General features: G+C 42.2%; 1 protein-coding gene across 1 annotated transcript in view; it reads left to right on the top strand.

Annotated features, from left to right (window-relative positions):
• The window catches only part of Nsrp1 (nuclear speckle splicing regulatory protein 1), a 33,665-nt gene extending 31,162 nt beyond the window's left edge, over positions 1-2,503 (top strand). Inside the window, exon 7 of the mRNA NM_001037189.1 lies at positions 1,172-2,503. Coding sequence (NP_001032266.1) covers positions 1,172-2,201 — 1,030 coding nt within the window. The 3' untranslated portion in view covers positions 2,202-2,503. The remainder of the gene's footprint in view (positions 1-1,171) is intronic.
• The last annotated feature ends 19,348 nt before the right edge of the window (positions 2,504-21,851 follow it).

Below are 21,851 nucleotides of genomic sequence, written 5' to 3'. Positions count from 1 at the left end.
AAGCTAAACTTTTTAAACTAAAAACATTTTAAGGCCCAGGTGCTTTAAAACAATTACCATAAGAAGTAAGGAGAAGTTTGTAAAGAATTAAGTCATACAGCATGTAATTTTACATGATCATTAAATAGCTTATTTTATGAAAGTGGCCTATTTTCATGATTAGAACCCAGTTTCCATATATAGGTCAAATTCACCAATTAGAGACTAAAACTGCCCTAATATCAGCAGTAATAACATATTGATATTCAGGTAACTTAGAAGTTAAATCTAAAATTTTAATCTTAGTTCTACATTTCAAGTGTTATGCTACCAATTTGGGCTAATAACTGCTCAAATGTAGATATTAGTAAATACTACCATGTCTGTAGGTAGACACTTCTGTTACCCATCTCTGATCTGGAAAAGCAAAGGATTAGAAGACTTTAGATAAAAGTTTAAGATCTTACAGGAACAGTAAGATAGCTATACTGCGTGTGTACAGTATAGCGGGATGTAAAAGGAGAATTCACAGAGGGCACGCTTAACTGCATTCAGTCCACCTGCGCTGAGAAAAAGCAGTCACGTGTGAGCGTTAGCAATGAGTTAATTACACAGCTGGAAAAGTATAGTTGATACACAGTAATTTCAGACTTACTGACGGCAGCAGCCAGGAAGATTCACAAATTTCTTTTTTGTTGTAATGGGTACCAAAATACTATATCAGGGTGATGGTGCCTTTCTAACCTTGGAAAAGTCTAATTAGTGATATTTAAAATTAAATTTAGTACTGTTTTCTGTGGGGAATATTCTCATGTATTTCTAGGACTTTTTAAAGAATAAAATGAGAAACCAAACAACTACAACTTGAACTTCATGTTGTGAAAATAGACCTTAGACCCAGGGCAATCATTTCCCAATTACTCTTTGTCTAGAACTAGAAGGAAAGACGAGGCCTTGTACAGACCCTTTCCTAACTGCTCTGCTGGCCTAAGAGAGAGGGCTGTGTTCTTTATTTACTTCTGTCGGTGTTAGAACATGTCCACAGCTGTTTGGAAGTACTGATTTAAAGGTGAGTAGGTGACAGTCAGACAGTACATATAACCAAATTGTATTGAAAATTTACACGAGCATTCCTTTTCTTTCTACAACTAATAAAGTAGCATTCACTTTGATTTTCTTTTTTCTTTTTTAGAACTGTAATAAAAGAAGAGAAACTCAGGGGTTACCCTGATGAAACAAATTCAGAGAACAGACCACAGCAGAACTGCGCCTTGCAGAGTGGTGTAGAGGAAGCGGAGGAAAACCCAGATGCTGACAGTGATTCTGAGGAGAGCTGTGACGATGGTGAAAGAGGAGACCATAAAGTAAAGTCCAGAGGGGAAGAAGACACTGGCGCCTCCACAAAATACCTCAAGCATCACAAGAATCACACCCACTCACGATCATCTAGTGAGGAAGGGGGGCTCAGTACCAAGTACCACTCACGAAGTTCCCAGTCAAGAGGACATGAGCATAAGGGAGGTCAGCACCAGGACAGGCAGTCCAGAGACCAAGAGAGCTGTCACAAGGACCGCAGCCACCGGGAAGAAAAGAGTTCTCATAGGCACAGAGAGGCCAGTCATAAAGATCACCACTGGAAGAGGCATGAGCACGAGGACAAACCGAAGGGACGAGGACAGGGAGAAAGACAGGACAGAGAATGGAAGAGGGAGAAATATTCCTCAAGAGAACAAGAAAAAGACAGACAATGGAATGATCATGACCGATATAGTGAGAAAGAAAAGAAAGGCAAAGAAAAAGAAGAGCACAGGAAAGCAAGGAGGGAAAGATGTGAAGATGGTGCTAAGTACAGAGAGAGGAAGAAGCCAGAAGGAAGTGGGCAGTCTTCAGAAAGACATCGAGACAGAAGGGAGAGCAGCCCGAGGCCTAGACCAGAGGACGACCTTCTTGACCAAGAAAGATCCAGCAAAGCAAGAAACACGGAAAAGGACAAAGGGGAACAAGGGAAGCCCCCTCGTTCTGAAACATCACTAGCAACAAAACACAGACTGACAGAGGAAAGACCAGAGAAGGGCAGTCAGCCAGAGAGGCCCCCTGAGGCCGTGAGCAAGTTTGCAAAGCGGAGCAACGAGGAAACGGTGATGTCAGCTAGGGACAGGTATTTGGCCAGGCAGATGGCGCGGATAAATGCAAAGACGTATATTGAGAAAGAAGATGACTAAGGACTGCCCAGATCTGAAGTTCCTTGGAAACACAGAGCATTGGGACCCTTGAACTTGCTTTAAGAAAGCATATGACTGTATGAACAGCGACTGGGGAGTATTTTTTAAAGTGTGTTTTCAAAATTTGTTAAGTCAAAAGTCAGTTCTGTGAGCTTTGGTGCTTGTCTGGAGTTGAGATATTCCCTGATCTATAGCACTTTCTTGATTGTATGCAAGAATCATAAGGTGTTAAATCTTACAAAATTTCTATGAGGAAACTTGGCTTCATGTTATGTTTATACATTAAAAATAACTTGTAAAAATGTTGCTTTTGAGGGTTTTGTTTTGTGTTAACTATTTATTACCTGGGTGGGTACATGGAAGTCAGTGTACCAAGTAGCTACCCAGTACCCACGGAGAAGGCCAGAAGAAAGCATTGTATCCCCTGGAACTGAAGTCAGAGATGGTCCTGAACCGCCATGTAGGTGCTAGGAATTAAACCTGGGTCCTCTGTATGAAAATCCACTGGTCTTTATCATCGATCCATTTCTCTGGCTCTGAAGGGTTTTGTTGTTTGTTTGTTTTTTTGTTTTAAATTATGTTCTGTTTTTGCCTTGGGGGCGATTTGTTTTTGTTGTCATTGTTGTACTCTTGTTGCCCAAGCTGTTCTGGAAATCCTGTGCTCAAGTGATCCTCCTGTCTCAGCCACTCGAATGCAAGAACTGTAGGCAGTGACCAACCCTAGGCCCAGTTTGTCCTTTTTTTTTTTTTTTTTAAAGATTTATTTATTATGTATACAATGTTCTGCCTGCATGTAGGCCTGCACACCAGAGCGGGCAGCAGACCTCATTACAGATGGTTGTGAGCCACCATGTGGTTGCTGGGAATTGAACTCAGGACCTCTGGAAAAGCAGTCAATGCTCTTAACCACTGAGCCATCTCTCCAGTCCTCCAGTTTATCTCTTGTTGCAGAAACTGTTTTGTAAATACTATCTTCTGAGTTAAAAAATATAAATTTTAGAAACAGAAAATTGTATATGTTCTGAAATTTGTGTTAAAATGTAACAGAGATAGATCGTGCACGTTGTCTGAGCACAGCATACTTGGCTAAAATACAAATAAAGATAGTAATATGCTACTGCATTTAATTCACCTAATACTTAACTGTAAAAGTCATTTTCAGGATAGGGACAGAGTTCAGTAGTAGAGCTCTTGCCTAACATGCACAAGGTCTTGGAGTTGATGTCCGAGATTGAGAAAAAGCAGTAATTTTATTCATGTTCAATTCTTGGTTGTTTAGCAGACACCACTTTTTTGTAAGTTGTATTTTGCAGATTACTATATTGATGTGTAACTAAATCTGTCAGCTGAGAATGAAAAAATGTGTTTTATATATTCCAGTAAGGAGTCTGTTAAAACTCCATCCCTATGTCAAATAAAACTAGGTTCTGAGCTAAGTCATTGGAACCTGACATCCTGTAAATTTACTCATGGGTAAAGAAAGGATAACCACCAGGGAGAAAGTTGTTCTCTGGCAAGTTTTTCCATCTCAAGAAGATAATTTATCTCATGATACTTTACCACGGAAAGTTTTTCATTTTAGATAAGCTTAGTTTTGTATGTTGAAGTAGATAAAAGCTATTTTATAAGCTTTTATATTAAAAGTCATGCTTAATAGTTATTATATCCTTAAATACAAAAAGGAAACGAAATAAAGCGATTATCTAGCTTCCTGCTTGACTTAGGTCTTATGTTCTTACAGACCCTGGGGAACCCCTAGAAAGCACTGACTACACAGGGGAAGTAGCATGGGTGTGGGGCAATGAGACTGGGGAGCAGGAGTGAGCTCAAACTCTCAGGAGAGGGAGAGAGAGAGAGAGCACACTCTTCCTTAGGATTATTCCGTATGCTTGGAAAAGTTAATTTGATTATGTTGTGCAAGATAGTATAAGGAGGGAGAGATTATATCAAAGAGATCAGATAAACTCATTTCCCCTCTCCTAGAGGTTCAACTGCTTCCACAAAACGGATTGGATGCATTGGATAGAAAAAGATACGGGTTGCTTAGGACACATAGGTCTTCCCCTCTTAAGAAGTTTTTTTTCTCTCTGCCAAGGTTTCCCTTAGGTACAGTGATTGTACTAGAAGTTCTACTTACCAGTCCCCCTGTAAGTCTGTTGAAGGTGATGCAGCCGCACAGTGAAGACAGCCTTCTCTGTCATCCTGCCTCAGTTTCATGTAGATAAACCAGACTACGTTTAAAAACGAGTGCAGTGGGGGTTGGGGATTTAGCTCAGTGGTAGAGCGCTTGCCTAGGAAGCGCAAGGCCCTGGGTTCGGTCCCCAGCTCCGAAAAAAAAGAAAAAGAAAGGAAAAAAAAAAAAAAAAACAACCAGTGCAGTTATCACAGCAACAGTAGAACAGTGGCCAGGGTAAGAAATCTGTTGAGTTTCTGTAATTATTTTTGCCATGAGCAAAATAGGCCTAATATTGGAAGCCAGGAGAGGACGTCAGAACCCAGGTGGCTCCTGGCCTGATACATATGTTTATGTTTTATATTCCACTTAGACCTTTATAAACCGTCCTTAGCATGGCGAAGCAATAGCATGCTGTCTCCTATCACAAGTGTGCCCTTTATTCCCGCCGACCAAAGGCATTTGCATTCTGCAATGACAGGACTAATGTGCAGTGCAGTCATTAAACAGAACAGTGTCAGGGCTGGAGAGATGGCTCAGTGATCAAGAGCACTCAACTGGCTTCTCTTCCAGAAGACCCCAGGATCAATTCCCAGCACCCACAAGGCAGCTCACAAGTGTCTATATCTGAAACCCTCACACAGACACAGGGAAGCAAAAACCACACATGAAATAAAAAAAACTTTAAATCTTTCTTTTTAAAAAAAAAAAAATGTAACATCTTTGGGTTAACCGTTGTTTTCCCAAAGTCTTAGCTTGATGAGTTAAAGTCCTGGTGTCTCCACTAGTTATTACCTTGGTCTCCCTCTTGGGATGTCTTTTAATGAATTTGTCTTAAGCCTTCCGGTGTCTCATTTCTCCAGCAGTCTAAGATGTCCTGGTGGAGGCATCAGATCAGGAGCCACCTGGGACCTTGTTCTTTTTCTGAAAAGGCACAAGCACAACCTTGTCTCCATGTTAGAGTGCCAGGCCACTCCTGAGGACCTAGGTTCAGTTCCCATCACCCATATGGTCATATGTGACTCCAGTCCCAGTGACTCCAGTCCCAGAGGATCTGATGTCCTCTTCTGGCTTCCAATGGCACTGCATGCACATGGTGCACAGACACGCATCCAGGTAGAACACCCTACACTCAAAAACTAATTCTAAAAGATGAACTGCAACTTTGATGAACGGAGTTTGTAGTCTCCAAAATCCCCCTTATGAATAATAAGACAAAAAGAAACTTTAGAAGTCATAGCAAACTAGAAAGCCTTAAGATTGAAGTTAGCATCAGGGGCTGGAGAGTTGGCTCAGTGGTTAAGAGCACTGACTGCTCTTCCAGAGGTCTTGAGTTCAATTCCCAGCAACCACATGGTGGCTCACAACCATCTGTAATGGGGCTGATGCCCTCTTCTGGTGTGTCTGCAGAGAGCTACAGTGTACTCATATACATATAAATAAATAACTTAGAAAAAGAAAAAAAAAGTCAGCATCAAATGCTGAGACAAATGAGGGGGAAACTCCAGTTCTGATAGTGTGTGACAGGAAGAATACAGCACAAGTCCTGAGACATGCTGTTAGCTAGCTGTGTTACAGCTAGAACTGACTAATCAAGTCAACTCAGAGTATCTAGTTGGTTATCCAAAGTAACCTTCATAATCTTTCAGAGCACCAAGGTCATGAAAGACAGGAACTTCTAGACTGGAAACGAGAACTGAAACGAGGTGAAAAGTGTTCCGGGTGGATCTGTTTGCACAAAGGACAGAAAGGAGATGAGGAGGAGATGGCAAAAAGGAAGGGTCCTGCTTTCTTCATCTGATAGTTAGGATTAAGAGAATGCCCTTGTTTATAGGAAGCACTTCCCTTGTCATTTTTATGGTTAGGATCTATGTTTTAAGATCACTCACACACACACACACACACACAGAGAGAGAGAGAGAGAGAGAGAGAGAGAGAGAGAGAGAGAGAGAGAGAGAGAGAGACCTCAGCATTATTCTCTCCATTTCACACGTTGAAATTTTAGTTTATAAAAACTCTATAATTAGAAACAATACAGGTAGCCATTTAAGATCCTGAGAGATATTTATTAGCGCTTGCTTCATTATGTGTCTCAAAACCGGAGCTGAGGCTTCTAAAGAAAATCCTGCAGTTGAAGCGTCACACACAGCATGTTGGTGAGGCCGCGGCACACCAGTTGTGGACCATGACATGCAGCCTCACTTTGAGAGCATTTTTTCCTCACATCTGCCTTCCACCTGTTGCTTTCATTCTCCTTTACTCTGAGAACCGACCTGGCTAGTTTTATGTTAACTTGGCACAGGCTAGCGTCATCAAAGAGACTTGAGAAAATGACTCCATAAGATCTGGCTGCGGGCAAGCCTGTGGGGTATTTCCTTAATTAGTGATTGATGGGGAAGGCACAGCCCATTGTGGGTGGGGCCATCCCTGGGCTGGAGGTCCTGGGTTCTGTAGGAAAGCAGACTGAGCAAGTCATGAGGAGTAAGCCAGTAGGCAGGACTCTTCTGTGGCTTCAGCATAGGCTCCTAGCTCCAACTTCCTGCACTGCTTGAGTTCCTGCCCTGACTTCCTTCGATGAACAGTGGTGTGGAAGTGTAAGTCAAACCCTCTCCTCCCCAAGTTGTTTTGGCCATGTTGTTTCTTGTGAAGGGATCCCCGGACATCAGGGTGCTCCCTCCTGGACCCAGGATTAGGCAAAAAACCACACCCAAACACCTGTTTTCACAGAGGTATTGTTAAGTGGAAAAGTTAAGATGGTTGATTTCTGATTTAGGCAGAAAACAGCAGCAAATGACCCTGTAGGTGTGATTTTTTTTTTTTAAAGAGGTAAAAAGGGGAGGTCGGTGTTAGAATGGGCCAGGATTCAGTGATATGTTTCCATTAGTGTGTTAATTAGGATAGCCAGAGGGGGCTTTTGATTGCTGGACTCCCAACACTTTGATAGCTGAACCTTCATGATCAGCTTTAGGAATGAGTCTGGGCATGAGAAAGCATCCGTGTGAGGGAACAGACCTTGGTGGCCAACCTTAGGGATGTAATCTACAGTTTAGTGAGGGACAGGGAATAGGGAAGAGCTAGTGCCATGTTTGCTGTTCTTGGGCCTGCTAAAGCCCTTCAAATAGTAACACTCAGACAGACGCATTGATACCAGAAGAGTAGGGGATGGCTATGACAGACTGACCGTTGTTCTGGGGAGGATTGTAGAGAGACTTTGGAACTTTGAGCTAGAAAAGCCACTGAGTATGGAGGGTTCAGCAAGCTATTCTACAGGAGCAGGCCTGGCTAAGGAAGTTTCAGAAGCAACAAAGACTCTACTGGGCCATTTAAGTTATGAATCTGTGGTTCTGGTTAGCTGGGACTGAAGAATCAGCTGTGATTAAGCAGCAATGGAAAAGTGGTGGCACACACCTTTAGTCCCAGCACTGGAAAGGCAGAGGCAGGCAGATCACTGTGAGTGAGTTCAAGGCCAGCCTGCTCGACATAGTAAGTTCCAGGACAGCCAGGACTATTACACAGAGAGACCCTGTCTGAGAAAAGAAGGAGGGAAAGAAAGGGGGAGGGGCTAAGGAGAGAGAGAGAGACAGAGAGACAGAGAGAGAGAGAGAGAGAGAGAGAGAGAGAGAGAGAGACAGAGAGAGAGAGAGAGAGAGATTGAGATGACATCTGGGAAATGTTTAAATGTTTTTCTTGGGGTCAGCACAGAGAAGCTGTTTTGTTCTGGAAGTGGCTAAGTTGTACCTCCTGTTGGCAGCTGAACTTGATAGTGTAAGAGTCACCCAGGTGGTATTGGTTTTGAAGGCATTAAGGAGTCATGAGAACAGCTGAGGCGTGGCACAGTGTGGCAGGGTTGGAGTCTCTGAAGAGAGGCTGAGAGAGGTTGTTGAAAGAGCAGCCCAGTTGCAGTAGAAGACCCCCACCCTTTCGGAGATGCCAATGCCATGAGACGACCACCAAGGACAGCAACAGGTGTGGAGTGGAGCTGGCCGGAGCCTAGAAGACAACCTGTGTGTGCTGTGTGGGGCAGAGCCAGAGAAGGCCAGAAGACGGTAGTCGGATCCCAGATAATTCGACACTGAGTTTGTCACACTGTGGGAGTTCACCTTTGCTTTGTTCAGATTGTGACAGTGTCCTGGTTCTTCCCTTTGGAAGAGAGCAAGTTCTTACTTTATTTTTGATTTTACAGGAGCCCACATTCAAAAGATTTTTGGGGAGGTGAGGAATTGTTGAGACAGGGTTTCTCTGTGTATATCCCTGGCTGTCCTGGAACTCACTCTGTAAACTACAATGGCCCTGAACTCCGAGATCTGCCTGCCTCTGCCTCCCAAGTGCTAGGATTAAAGATGGTGTCACCACTGCTCAGGTGAGACTACATTTTTTAAAAAAGGAGACATTAGACTTTTACAGAGAATTTGAATTTTGAAAGAATCTGGATATTTTTAAAGATTGAATTTGTAAGGCTATGGAACTAAGTTAATAAGATGTTTTCTATTGTGATGTCTTTACTAATGTGTGATTCTGGGAATATACAAGAAAGGAAAGCTTGTGGCTTAACAGTGGCACATTTGTGTCTCAAGTTGACAAGAGAAATGTCAGCCAGTTCTGAGGCTTCCCAGCTGTGTGAACTTGAGGAAATCAACTTCCCCAGCCTGAGGATCTTCCTGCACAGACCTAGGAGCCAGCCTCTGCTGTCTAGACCAACGGTGACCAAATGAAATGACACATTAGGAACAAAAGCTCATCCAAGACTACACAGAATGTAAAAACCTTTTTAGCTTTTCTGAAATGGATTATTCATAGTTCAAGGAGGTTTTCTGCTCTCTTCTTTTTTGTTGTTTTGTTTTGTCTGTTTCTTTGTGTAGCCCTGGCTATCCTGGAACTCATTCTAGCCCAGGCTAGCTTCAAACTCAGAGTGCTAGAATTAAGGGTGTGTGCCATCACCGCCTACCTCAAGGTGATTTTTATATTAAATATTTGTAAATGATATACTTGAGGGGCTATATAAATGTTTAATAATTTACGCTTAAGAATTTTTTAAAGATTTATTTATTTTATGAATATGAGTACACTGTCACTGTCTTCAGACACACCAGAAAAGGGCATCAGATCCCATTACAGATGGTTGTGAGCCACCATGTGGTTGCTGGGAATTGAACTCAGGACCTCTGGAAGAGCAGTCAGCGCTCTTAACTGCTGAGCCATCTCTCCACCCCTATAGTTAAGATGTTTATCTTTACCTTAAGAATTTAAAATTTTTGAATGGAAGTTTTTATATAAAAAATCATGTCATGATTAATGATAAAGTAATAAAAGTCTTGAGTCCGTCAACCTCTGCAGTTTTTCCTGTTCTGATTCATCGTGCCGTTCCTGTCCTCTTCCATGGCTTCTGCTACCTTGCTATCTAAGATTGCGTTGACGGTTGCACTCTGAAGTCTACATGGTTACAGTTTCGAAACAGGCACTTTTTATTACTGACTTTTCTTGTTGCTCTAACCAAATACCTTACTAAGCACTGTAAGGAAGGTGGGTGTTTTTTGTTTTTCAAGACAGGGTTTGGTTTCTCTGTGTATCCCTGGCTGCCCTGGAATTCACTTTGTAGACCAGGCTGGCCTTGAACTCAGAGATGCACCTGCCTCTGCCTCCTGAGTGCTGGGATTAAAGGTGCGTGCCACCATTGCTCATCTCACCTTAAGGAAGGGAGGGTTTATTTAGTTAATAGTGTGAGAGTGCAGCCCATCATACTGGGAGGCGTTGGTGGGAAGAGCTTTGGATGTTGGAAGGCGTGTGAAGAAGCTGGTTTCACTGTGTCCACAGTCAGGAGCAGACTCTTTTTCTTTTTCTTTTTTTTTTTTTTTTTTTTTTCGGAGCTGGGGATCGAACCCAGGGCCTTGCACTTGCTAGGCAAGCGCTCTACCACTGAGCTAAATCCCCAACCCCCTCTATTTTTTTTCTTTGGCACCCATGGCAGGGCCTTCTTTTCCCAGAGGAGAAGGGGAAGAAGGGATAGGAGGGGGTGAGGGTGGGAGGAGAGAAGGGAGGAGGCTGCAATTGGGATGTAAAGTGAATAAAGGGAAATCATTTTTCCTTTTTATTCTTCTCTCATATATTACATCCTGACTGCAGTTTCTCCCTCCTCCCATTCCCCCAATCTCTCCCTCTCGCCTTTCCCCCAGATCTACCTGCCCCCCTTCACTTGCCCTCAGAAAAGTGCAGGCCTCTTAGGGATATCGACCAAATAAGGCATAACCAACTACATCAGGGCAGGCACATGTGCTCACATCAAGGCTGGATGAAGCAGCCCCGTAGGAAGAAAGGGCTCCCTGAGGCAGAAAGGTAGGCAAGAGTCACAGACAGTCCCCAGTCCCACTGTTAGGTTTCCCACAAGAACACCGAGCTACACAGCCTAATATAATACATGCATATGCAGAGGACCTTAGATCAGACCCACACAGGCTCCCTGATGTCTGTGGGGCCACTTAAATCACTGTCAGTTGATTCTGTGGGGCCACGTTACCAGTGGAGGCATTGGGACACCAACCCAGTCACAAAACCTGCAACCTCCAGTTTGTCATGCCTGCAGGATGTGCTGGTACCAGAGCCCAGCATAATCATCATTAGACCAGAGAGACTTCATCCAGCAACTGATGGGAGCAGATGCAGAGTCCCACTGCCAAACGTTAGAGCTCAGGGAGTCCTGAGGAGGCAGGGAGGAGCCTGAGGGATCAAGGGCATCACATGAACATGGCCCACGGCTTTTTCCTCTCTATTCTGACTCCTGAGCAAAGGGAATGGTGTCGCCATGCCGAGAGTGGGTCTTCCCAGTCAGTGAAGCCTCACTGCTACTGCCAGGAGTTTGTCTCCTAGACAACTCTAAATCCCATCAAGTTGATGAAACAAGTGATTGAGCCTTTAACTTGACCGATGTGTAGGTACCATTTCCTTCTACACAGCTGCAAATGACCTGCCAGCCATCTATCCCTCTTAGGAGATGTGAGGTTCAGTTTCCAACTTTATTTTTTGAAATGGGAGCGTAGGGCGTGGTGAAAGAAATAAATTTCTGGAATTCTTAATATAAAAATTTACCTTTGTGTTATTCACAAAATTAAATGCCAATTGGCTGGATCTAGGACTCAGAGCTGAGAGCCTTGCTGAGTTTCTCTTCCTTTTGTTCCATAGAACACTTGGCTTTGTTTGTGAGTGAGCTTTGGGTCACCATTATGGATCACTGGTGATTTTGAGAGAGAAGCCAAGTCCCCCAGGTTAGACTGGGTTCTCAATAGCCATTTTTTTCTTCTTTCTGGGTGTCACTTTGTCAACTTTTTCTTCTTAGGCTTCGAAACCAAATAACTAGAGGCAATTTCCTTTAAGTTTATGTAAAGTTTTCTTTTTCTTAGTCTGAAGGTAGCTTTTACCTTTCTACCTTTTCCCTATCCTCCCTCTCTCCTTCTGAGGATATCTGCCTCCTCCTCTTCCTTACTCCTTTTCTTCCTTCTTCCCCTTCCACCTCCTTCCACTTAGTCACAATTCACTACCAAATCAATTAAAGTAATCTTCAAGGTTACTTCCTGAGCTCCACGCTTTGTAATTTCCACTCTGAGAGGTGTAACAAGACCCCAGGCCTTAGCACAACTGACTCCATGATGGAGTACCATTCTGGCTACAAAACTCAGCGTGTAGACAACACATCTGCCTAAACTAAAACAGAGGCATAATCCGTCCAAGTCCTTAGCTGTGGGAAAGACCCTAAATGTCCCCACCTTGCTTTTTGGCTTCTGTAGTTCTGCTTCTGGCTGCCTGATCTTTTTATCTGAAGCATGTCAACCCTGGACATGGTGTTTATGCTTAAAAGCTCATCCTGAGAAAGGCTCAGGGCTACCCTGGGATCTCAAACACCCAATGTAGTCGCTTGCTGGCTGATAAAGACTGGCTGAAACCCATGCCAAGCAGTCTTCTCTGGTGGATACCCTACAGCAGAGGCTGAGAGGCTGAGTCCTGTTTCATAGGATACCCAGATCTCACCGTCCTCCTCTTCCTCCTTCCCATAGATCCCTCCCTCCTCCCTCCTGTTTTCCACTCCACTTTGAACTATCTGAGATTTCTTCTTCCTCCAGTTTTGAGTTCTCTTTTCCCTCATCATCTAGCTCTGAGGCCGCTTGGTCCTCTAGCTTGTATGTCTCTCTTTCCTTCCACCTCAAAGATTACTTAATTCTCAGTCTCTAAGCTCTTCTCTTCCAGCCTAGCATTTAACCTCTTTGATGAATAGGAAGCTCAAATCATGTTGGCATTCCCCAAGCTTTATGTTCAAGTCTGAGTTTTACCTTCTTTTTCTCAAACCCCACCTTTTCTTCTGGCTTTATTTGTTCTCTCATTTTTCTGGGGAGCATATCTGACTCAGTCTTCTTTTTTTATATTTTTATATACGCTTTATGTTCATGTATCTGAATATACACTGTGTACCAAAAGAGGACATCAGACCCCATTGCAGATGGTTGTGAGTCACCATGTGCTTGTTGGGAATTGAACTCAGGACTTCTAGAAGAGCATCCAGTGCTCTTAACCTCTGAGCCATCTCACCAGCCCTATTTTTTTTTAACTACGTAAGTGTGCACACAATGGGGGAGGCTACACATGTAGCATGGGTCCCAGGGATTGAACTAAAGTCACTAGGCTACTACACCAAGTGCCTTTACTGAGGAACCGCCCCACTGGCCTCTTCATAATGGTTCAATAAGAAAGTTTTGGATGGAAAATTTACTGAGATTTTGAAGGTTTGAATTGTCTTAACTCCATCATCACACTTAAATTTAACATAGGACAAAAAGATTGCGTCTCAGATCATTTTCTCTCAGAACACTGAAAGTGTTAGCTGACCGTTGCTCCCTGATATCCAGTGCTGCTGAATGGTGTCTGAGTGTGGCTCCCTCATTGCGAGTTTGTTTCTCTAGAGGCTTAGAAAATTCTCTTAACTCCCTAAACTCTGACGGTTCACTTCCTCTTTGGTTTCATTAGCTAGTTTATCCTTTGTTTCCCTTTGTTCTTTTTCCAGAATTTCTATCTGGCTACTGCAGCTCCTGTGGCTGCCACCCTGGGACTCTGGGTCTTGCCATACTTCCGGGATTTGTTATTTTGTGATTCGTTCTGTGTCAGTTTCTCTGCCCTGATTACTTTTACAAATTCTGCCAAACAAGTTCCTACTCAGATTATTCCTTTCAAGACTAACTCTGGGGTGGGGGATGGGATGCTGGTTGACACACGGTCCTCTATGTAACCCTGTCCTGGCACTCACTCTGTAGACCAGGCTGACCTAGAACTCAGAGATTCACCTGCTTCTGCCTCCCAAGTGCTAGGATCAAAGGCATGAGCCACTATGTCCAGCTATAATTAAGTTTTCAATATTGCCACCTGTTTTTGAATTTTTTTCCATCTTTATTAACTTGAGTATTTATTTACATTTTGATTGTTATTCCCTTTCCTGGTTTCCTGGCCAACATCCCCCTAACTCCTCCCTCTCCCCTTCTATATGGGTGTTCCCCTCCCTATCCTCCCCCCATTACCGCCCTCCCCCAACAATCACGTTCACTGGGGGTTCAGTCTTGGCAGGACCAAGGGCTTCCCCTTCCACTGGTGCTCTTACTAGGATATTCATTGCTACCTATGAGGTCAGAGTCCAGGGTCAGTCCATGTATAGTCTTTGGGTAGTGGCTTAGTCTCTGGAAGCTCTGGTTGGTTGGCATTGTTGTTCATATGGAGTCTCAAGCCCCTTCAAGCTCTTTCAGTCCTTCCTCTGATTCCTTCAATGGGGGTCCCGTTCTCAGTTCAGTGGTTTGCTGCTGGCATTCGCCTCTGTATTTGCTGTATTCTGGCTGTGTCTCTCAGGAGAGATCTACATCCGGTTCCTGTCAGCCTGCACTTCTTTGCTTCATCCATCTTATCTAGTTTGGTGGCTGTATATGTATGGGCCACATGTGGGGCAGGCTCTGAATGGGCGTTCCTTCAGCCTCTGTTCTAAACTTTGCCTCCCTAAATCCTCCTAAGGGTATTCTTATTCCCCTTTTAAAGAAGAATGAAGCATCGCATTTTGGTCATCCTTCTTGAGTTTCATGTGTTCTGTGCATCTAGGGTAATTCGAGCATTTGGGCTAATATCCACTTATCAATGAGTGCATACCATGTGTGTTTTTTTGTGATTGGGTTACCTCACTTAGGATGATATTTTCCAGCTCCATCCATTTGCCTACGAATTTCATAAAGTCATTGTTTTTGATAGCTGAGTAGTATTCCATTGTGTAGATGTACCACATTTTCTGTATCCATTCCTCTGTTGAAGGGCATCTGGGTTCTTTCCAGCTTCTGGATATTATAAATAAGGCTGCTATGAACATAGTGGAGCATGTATCTTTGTTGTATGTTGGGGCATCTTTTGGATATATGCCCAAGAGAGGTATAGCTGGGTCCTCAGGTAGTTCAATGTCCAATTTTCTGAGGAACCTCCAGACTGATTTCCAGAATGGTTGTACCAGTCTGCAACCCCACCAACAATGGAGGAGTGTTCCTCTTTCTCCGCATCCTCGCCAGCATCTGCTGTCACCAGAGTTTTTTGATCTTAGCCAATCTCACTGGTGTGAGGTGAAATCTCAGGGTTGTTTTGATTTGCATTTCCCTTATGACTAAAGATGTTGAACATTTCTTTAGGTGTTTCTCAACCATTCAGCATTCCTTGGCTGTGAATCCTTTGTTTAGCTCTGAACCCCATTTTTTAATAGGGTTATTTGTCTCCCTGCAGTCTAACTTCTTGAGTTCTTTGTATATTTTGGATATAAGCCCTCTATCTGTTGTAGGGTAAAGATCTTTTCCCAATCTGTTGGTTGCCATTTTATCCTAACAACAGTGTCCTTTGCCTTACAGAAGCTTTGCAGTTTTATGAGATCCCATTTGTCGATTCTTGATCTTAGAGCATAAGTCATTGGTGTTTTGTTCAGGAAATTTTCTCTAGTGCCCATGTGTTTGAGATTCTTCCCCCCTTTTTCTTCTATTAGTTTGAGTGTGTCTGGTTTGATGTGGAGGTCCTTGATCCACTTGGACTTAAGCTTTGTACAGGGTGATAAGCATGGATCGATCTGCATTCTTCTACATGTTGACCTCCAGTTGAACCAGCACTATTTGCTGAAAATGCTATCTTTTTTCCATTGGATGGTTTTGGCTCTTTTGTCAAAAATTAAGTGACCATAGGTGTGTGGGTTCATTTCTGGGTCTTCAGTTCTATTCCACTGGTCTATCTGTCTGTCTCTGTACCAATACCATGCAGTTTTTATCACTATTGCTCTGTAATACTGCTTGAGTTCAGGGATAGTGATTCCCCCTGAAGTCCTTTTATTGTTGAGGATAGTTTTAGCTATCCTGGATTTTTTGTTATTCCAGGTGAATTTGCAAATTGTTCTGTCTAACTCTCTGAAGAATTGGATTGGTATTTTGATGGGGATTACATTGAATCTGTAGATTGCTTTTGGTAAAATGGCCATTTTTACTATATTAATCCTGCCAATCCATGTGCATGGGAGATCTTTCCATCTTCTGAGATCTTCAATTTCTTTCTTCAGAGGCTTGAAGTTCTTATCACACAGATCTTTCACTTGCTTGGTTAGAGTCACACCGAGGTATTTTATATTATTTGGGACTATTACAAAGGGAGTCGTTTCCCTAATTTCTTTCTCGGCTTGTTTCTCTTTTGTGTAGAGGAAAGCTACTGATTTATTTGAGTTAATTTTATACCCAGCCACTTTGCTGAAAGTGTTTATCAGGTTTAGTAGTTCTCTGGTGGAACTTTTGGGATCACTTAAATATACTATCATATCATCTGCAAATAGTGATATTTTGACTTCTTCCTTTCCAATCTGTATCCCTTTGATCTCCTTTTGTTGTTGTCTGATTGCTCTGGCTAGAACTTCAAGAACTATATTGGATAAGTAGGGAGAGAGTGGGCAGCCTTGTCTAGTCCCTGATTTTAGTGGGATTGCTTCAAGTTTCTCTCCATTTATTTTAATATTAGCTACTGGTTTGCTGTACATGGCTTTTACTATGTTTAGGTATGGGCCTTGAATTCCTATTCTTTCTAGGACTTTTATCAGGAAGGGGTGTTGAATTTTGTTAAATGCTTTCTTAGCATCTAATGAAATGATCATGTGGTTTTTATCTTTCAGTTTGTTTCTATAGTGGATTACGTTGATGGTTTTCTGTATATTAAACCATCTCTGCATGCCTGGGATGAAGCCTACTTGATCATGATGGATGATTGTTTTGATGTGCTCTTGGATTTGGTTTGCAAGAATTTTATTGAGTATTTTTGTGTTGATATTCATAAAGGAAATTGGTCTGAAGTTCTCTTTATTGGGTCTTTGTGTGGTTTAGGTATAAGAGTAATTGTGGCTTCATAGAAGGAATTCGGTAGCACTCTGTCTGTTTCAATTTTGTGAAATAGTTTGGATAGTATTGGTATGAGGTCTTCTATTAAGGTCTGATAGAATTCTGCACTGAACCCATCTGGACCTGGACTCTTTTTGGTTGGGAAACTTAATGACTGCTTCTATTTCTTTAGGAATTATGGGGTTGTTTAAATGGTTTATCTCTTTCTGATTTAACTTTGGTACCTGGTATTTGTCTATAAAATTGTCCATTTCCTCCAGATTTTCAAGTTTTGTTGAATATAGGCTTTTGTAGTAGGATCTGATGATTTTTTGAATTTCCTCTGATTCTGTAGTTACGTCTCCCTTTTAATTTCTGATTTTGTTAATTTGGACACATTCTCTATGTCCTCTGGTTAGTCTGGCTAAGGGTTCATCTATTTTGTTGATTTTTCTCAAAGAGTCAGCTTTTGGACCTGTTGATTCTTTGTATAGTCCTTTTTGTTTCTACTTGGTTGATTTCAGCTCTGAGTTTGATTATTTTCCTGCCTTCTACTCCTCCTGGGTGTATTTGCTTCTTTTTGTTCTAGAGCTTTTAGGTGTGCTGTCAAGCTGCTGATATATGCTCTCTCCTGGTTCTTTCTGCAGGCACTCAGAACTATGAATTTTCCTCTTAGCACAGCTTTCATTGTGTCCCATAAGTTTGGGTATGTTGTACCTTCATTTTCATTAAATTCTAAGAAGTCTTTAATTTCTTTCTTTATTTCTTCCTTGACCAGGTTATCATTAAGTAGAGCATTGTTCAACTTCCATGTATATGTGGGCGTTCTTTCCTTACTGTTATTGAAGACCAGCTTTATCCCGTGGTGGTCTGATAGGATGCATGGATTATTTCTGTCTTTCTGTATCTGTTGAGGCCTGTTTTATGACCAATTATATGGTCAGTTTTGGAAAAAGTACCATGAGAAGAAGGTATGTCCTTTTGTTTTAGGGTAGAATGTTCTATAAATATCTGTTAAGTCCATTTGGTTCATGACTTCTCTTAGTCTGTCTATGTCTCTGTTTAATTTCTGTTTCCATGATCTGTCCATTGATGAGAGTGGGGTGTTGAAATCTCCTACTATTATTGTGTGAGGTGCAATGTGTGCTTTGAACTTTAGTAAGGTTTCTTTTATGTATATAAGTGCCCTTGTATTTAGAGCATAGATATTTAGGATTGAGAGTTCATCTTGGTGGATTTTTCCTTTGATGAATATGAAGTGTCCTTCTTTATCTTTTTTGATGACTTTTAATTGAAAATTGATTTTATTTGATATTAGAATGGCTACTCCAGCTTGCTTCTTCAGACCATTTGCTTGGAAAGTTGTTTTCCAGCCTTTTACTCTGAGGTAGTGTCTGTCTTTGTCTCTGAGGTGTGTTTCCTGTAGGCAGCAGAATGCAGGGTCCTCATTGCATATCCAGTTTGTTAATCTATGTCTTTTTATTGGGGAGTTGAGGCCATTGATGTTGAGAGATATTAAGGAATAGTGATTATTGCTTCCTGTTATATTCATATTTGGATGTGAGATTATGTTTGTGTGCTTTCATTCTCTTTGTTTTGTTGCCAAGACGATTAGTTTCTTGCTTCTTCTAGGGTATAGCTTGCCTCCTTATGTTGGGCTTTACCCTTTATTATCCTTTGTAGTGCTGGATTTGTAGAAAGATATTGTGTAAATTTGGTTTTGTCATGGAATATCTTGGTTTCTCCATCTATGTTAATTGAGAGTTTTGCTGGATACAGTAACCTGGGCTGGCATTTGTGTTCTCTTAGGGTCTGTATGACATCAGTCCAGGATCTTCTAGCTTTCATAGTCTCTGGTGGGAAGTCTGGTGTAATTCTGATAGGTCTGCCTTTATATGTTACTTGACCTTTTTCCCTTACTGCTTTTAATATTCTTTCTTTGTTTTGTGCATTTGGAGTTTTGACTATTATGTGATGGGAGGAGTTTCTTTTCTGGTCCAATCTATTTGGAGTCCTGTAGGCTTCTTGTATGTTTATGGGCATCTCTTTCTTTTTTTTTTTTTTCAGTTACTACTGTACTTTATTGTGTTCAACCAAATCACCATGTTACAAAAATAGCAAGCTGCCATAATAAAAAATAAGGCTCCTCTATCCAGCACCAGATAGCATCATTTTACTTTCAAGCCTAGAAATTGCACACTTGTATATAAACCAATCGAAGATGAGGATTGAGAGTTCATCTTGGTGGATTTTTCCTTTGATGAATATGAAGTGTCCTTCCTTATCTTTTTTTTGATGACTTTTAATTGAAAATTGATTTTATTTGATATTAGAATGGCTACTCCAGCTTGCTTCTTCAGACCATTTGCTTGGAAAGTTGTTTTCCAGCCTTTTACTCTGAGGTAGTGTCTGTCTTTGTCTCTGAGGTGTGTTTCCTGTAGGCAGCAGAATGCAGGGTCCTCATTGCATATCCAGTTTGTTAATCTATGTCTTTTTATTGGGGAGTTGAGGCCATTGATGTTGAGAGATATTAAGGAATAGTGATTATTGCTTCCTGTTATATTCATATTTGGATGTGAGATTATGTTTGTGTGCTTTCATTCTCTTTGTTTTGTTGCCAAGACGATTAGTTTCTTGCTTCTTCTAGGGTATAGCTTGCCTCCTTATATTGGGCTTTACCCTTTATTATCCTTTGTAGTGCTGGATTTGTAGAAAGATATTGTGTAAATTTGGTTTTGTCATGGAATATCTTGGTTTCTCCATCTATGTTAATTGAGAGTTTTGCAGGATACAGTAACCTGGGCTGGCATTTGTGTTCTCTTAGGGTCTGTATGACATCTGTCCAGGATCTTCTGGCCTTCATAGTTTCTGGCGAAAAGTCTGGTGTGATTCTGATAGGTCTGCCTTTATATGTTACTTGACCTTTTTCCCTTACTGCTTTTAATATTCTTTCTTTATTTTGTGCGTTTGGTGTTTTGACAATTATGTGACGGGAGGTGTTTCTTTTCTGGTCCAATCTATTTGGAGTTCTGTAGGCTTCTTGTATGCCTATGGGTATCTCTTTTTTTAGGTTAGGGAAGTTTTCTTCTATGATTTTGTTGAAGATATTTACTGGTCCTTTGAGCTGGGAGTCTTCACTCTCTTCTATACCTATTATCCTTAGGTTTGATCTTCTCATTGAGTCCTGGATTTCCTGTATGTTTTGGACCAGTAGCTTTTTCCGCTTTACATTATCTTTGACAGTTGAGTCAATGATTTCTATGGAATCTTCTGCTCCCGAGATTCTCTCTTCCATCTCTTGTATTCTGTTTGTGAAGCTTGTATCTACAGCTCCTTGTCTTTTCTTTTGATTTTCTATGTCCAGGGTTGTTTCCATGTGTTCTTTCTTGATTGCTTCTATTTCCATTTTTAATTCCTTCAACTGTTTGATTGTGTTTTCCTGGAATTCTTTCAGGGATTTTTGCAATTCCTCTCTGTAGGCTTCTACTTGTTCTCTAAGGGAGTTCTTTATGTCTTTCTTGAAGTCCTCCAGCATCATGATCAAATATGATTTTGAAACTAGATCTTGCTTTTCTGGTGTGTTTGGATATTCCGTGTTTGCTTTGGTGGGAGAATTGGGCTCCGATGATGCCATGTAGTCTTGGTTTCTGTTGCTTGGGTTCCTGCGCTTGCCTCTCGCCATCAGATTATCTCTAGTGTTACTTTGTTCTGCTATTTCTGACCGTGGCTAGACTGTCCTATAAGCCTGTGTGTCAGGAGTGCTGTAGACCTGTTTTCCTGTTTTCTTTCAGCCAGTTATGGGGACAGAGTGTTCTGCTTTCGGGCGTGTAGTTTTTCCTCTCTACAGGTCTTCAGCTGTTCCTGTGGGCCTGTGTCTTGAGTTCACCAGGCAGGTTTCTTGCAGGGGAAAAGTTGGTCCTACCTGTGGTTCCAAGGCTCAAATTTGCTCGTGGGGTACTGCCTAAGTCCTCTCCGCGGCGGCAGCAACTGGGAAGATCTGTGCCGCTCTTTCCGGGAGCCTCCGTGCACCAGGGTTCCAGATGATGTTTGGTGTTTTCCTCTGGCGTCTGGATGTGCACAGAGTGCAGTCTCTTCTGGTTTCCCAGGCGTGTCTGCCTCTCTGAAGGTTTAGCTCTCCCTCCCACGGGATTTGGGTGCAGAGAACTGTTTATCCGGTCTGTTTCCTTCAGGTTCTGGCGGTGTCTCAGGCGCAGGGATCCTGCCGCTCCTGGGCCCTCCCCCACGGGAACCCAGAGGCCTTATACAGTTGCCTCTGGGCCAGAGATGTGGGCAGGGGTGGGCAGTGTTGGTGGTCTCCTCCGCTCTGCAGCCTCAGGAGTGCCCACCTGATCAGGCGGTGAGGTCTCTCTCCCACGGGGTTTGGGAACAGAGAGCTGCTGCGGGCTGGGATCCGCGGGTGTGGGCCATCTCTTTCTTTAAGTTAGGGAAGTTTTCTTCTATGATTTTGTTGAAGATATTTACTGGTCCTTTGAGCTGGGAGTCTTCACTCTCTTCTATACCTATTATCCTTAGGTTTGATCTTCTCATTGAGTACTGGATTTCCTGTGTGTTTTGGACCAGTAGCTTTTTCCGTTTTACATTATCTTTAACAGTTGTGTTGATAATTTCTATAGAGTCTTCTGCTCCTGAGATTCTCTCTTCTATCTCTTGAATTCTGTTGGTGATGCTTGTATCTACGGCTCCTTTTCTCTTCCTTTGGTTTTCTATATCCAGGTTTGTTTTCCTTTGTGCTTTCTTTATTGCTTCTATTTCCATTTTTAATTCCTTCACCTGTTTGTGTTTTCCTGTAATTCTTTCAGGGATTTTTGCATTTCCTCTCTATAGGCTTCTACTTGTTTATTTATGTTTTCCTGCGTTTCTCTAAGGGAGTTCTTTATGTCTTTCTTGAAGTCCTCCATCATCATGATCAAATGTGATTTAAAATCAAGATCTCGCTTTTCTGGTGTGTTTGGATATTCAGTTTGCTTTGGTGGGAGAATTGGGCTCCTATGATGCCATGTAGTCTTGGTTTCTGTTGTTTGGGTTCCTGCGCTTGCCTCTCGCCATCAGGTTGTCTCTGGT

Source organism: Rattus norvegicus, chromosome 10, assembly GCF_036323735.1.
Source record: "Rattus norvegicus strain BN/NHsdMcwi chromosome 10, GRCr8, whole genome shotgun sequence".
Classification (NCBI taxonomy): domain Eukaryota; kingdom Metazoa; phylum Chordata; class Mammalia; order Rodentia; family Muridae; genus Rattus; species Rattus norvegicus.
Note: the sequence above shows the minus strand (reverse complement) of the source record. Positions and strands in the feature narration are given on the sequence as shown.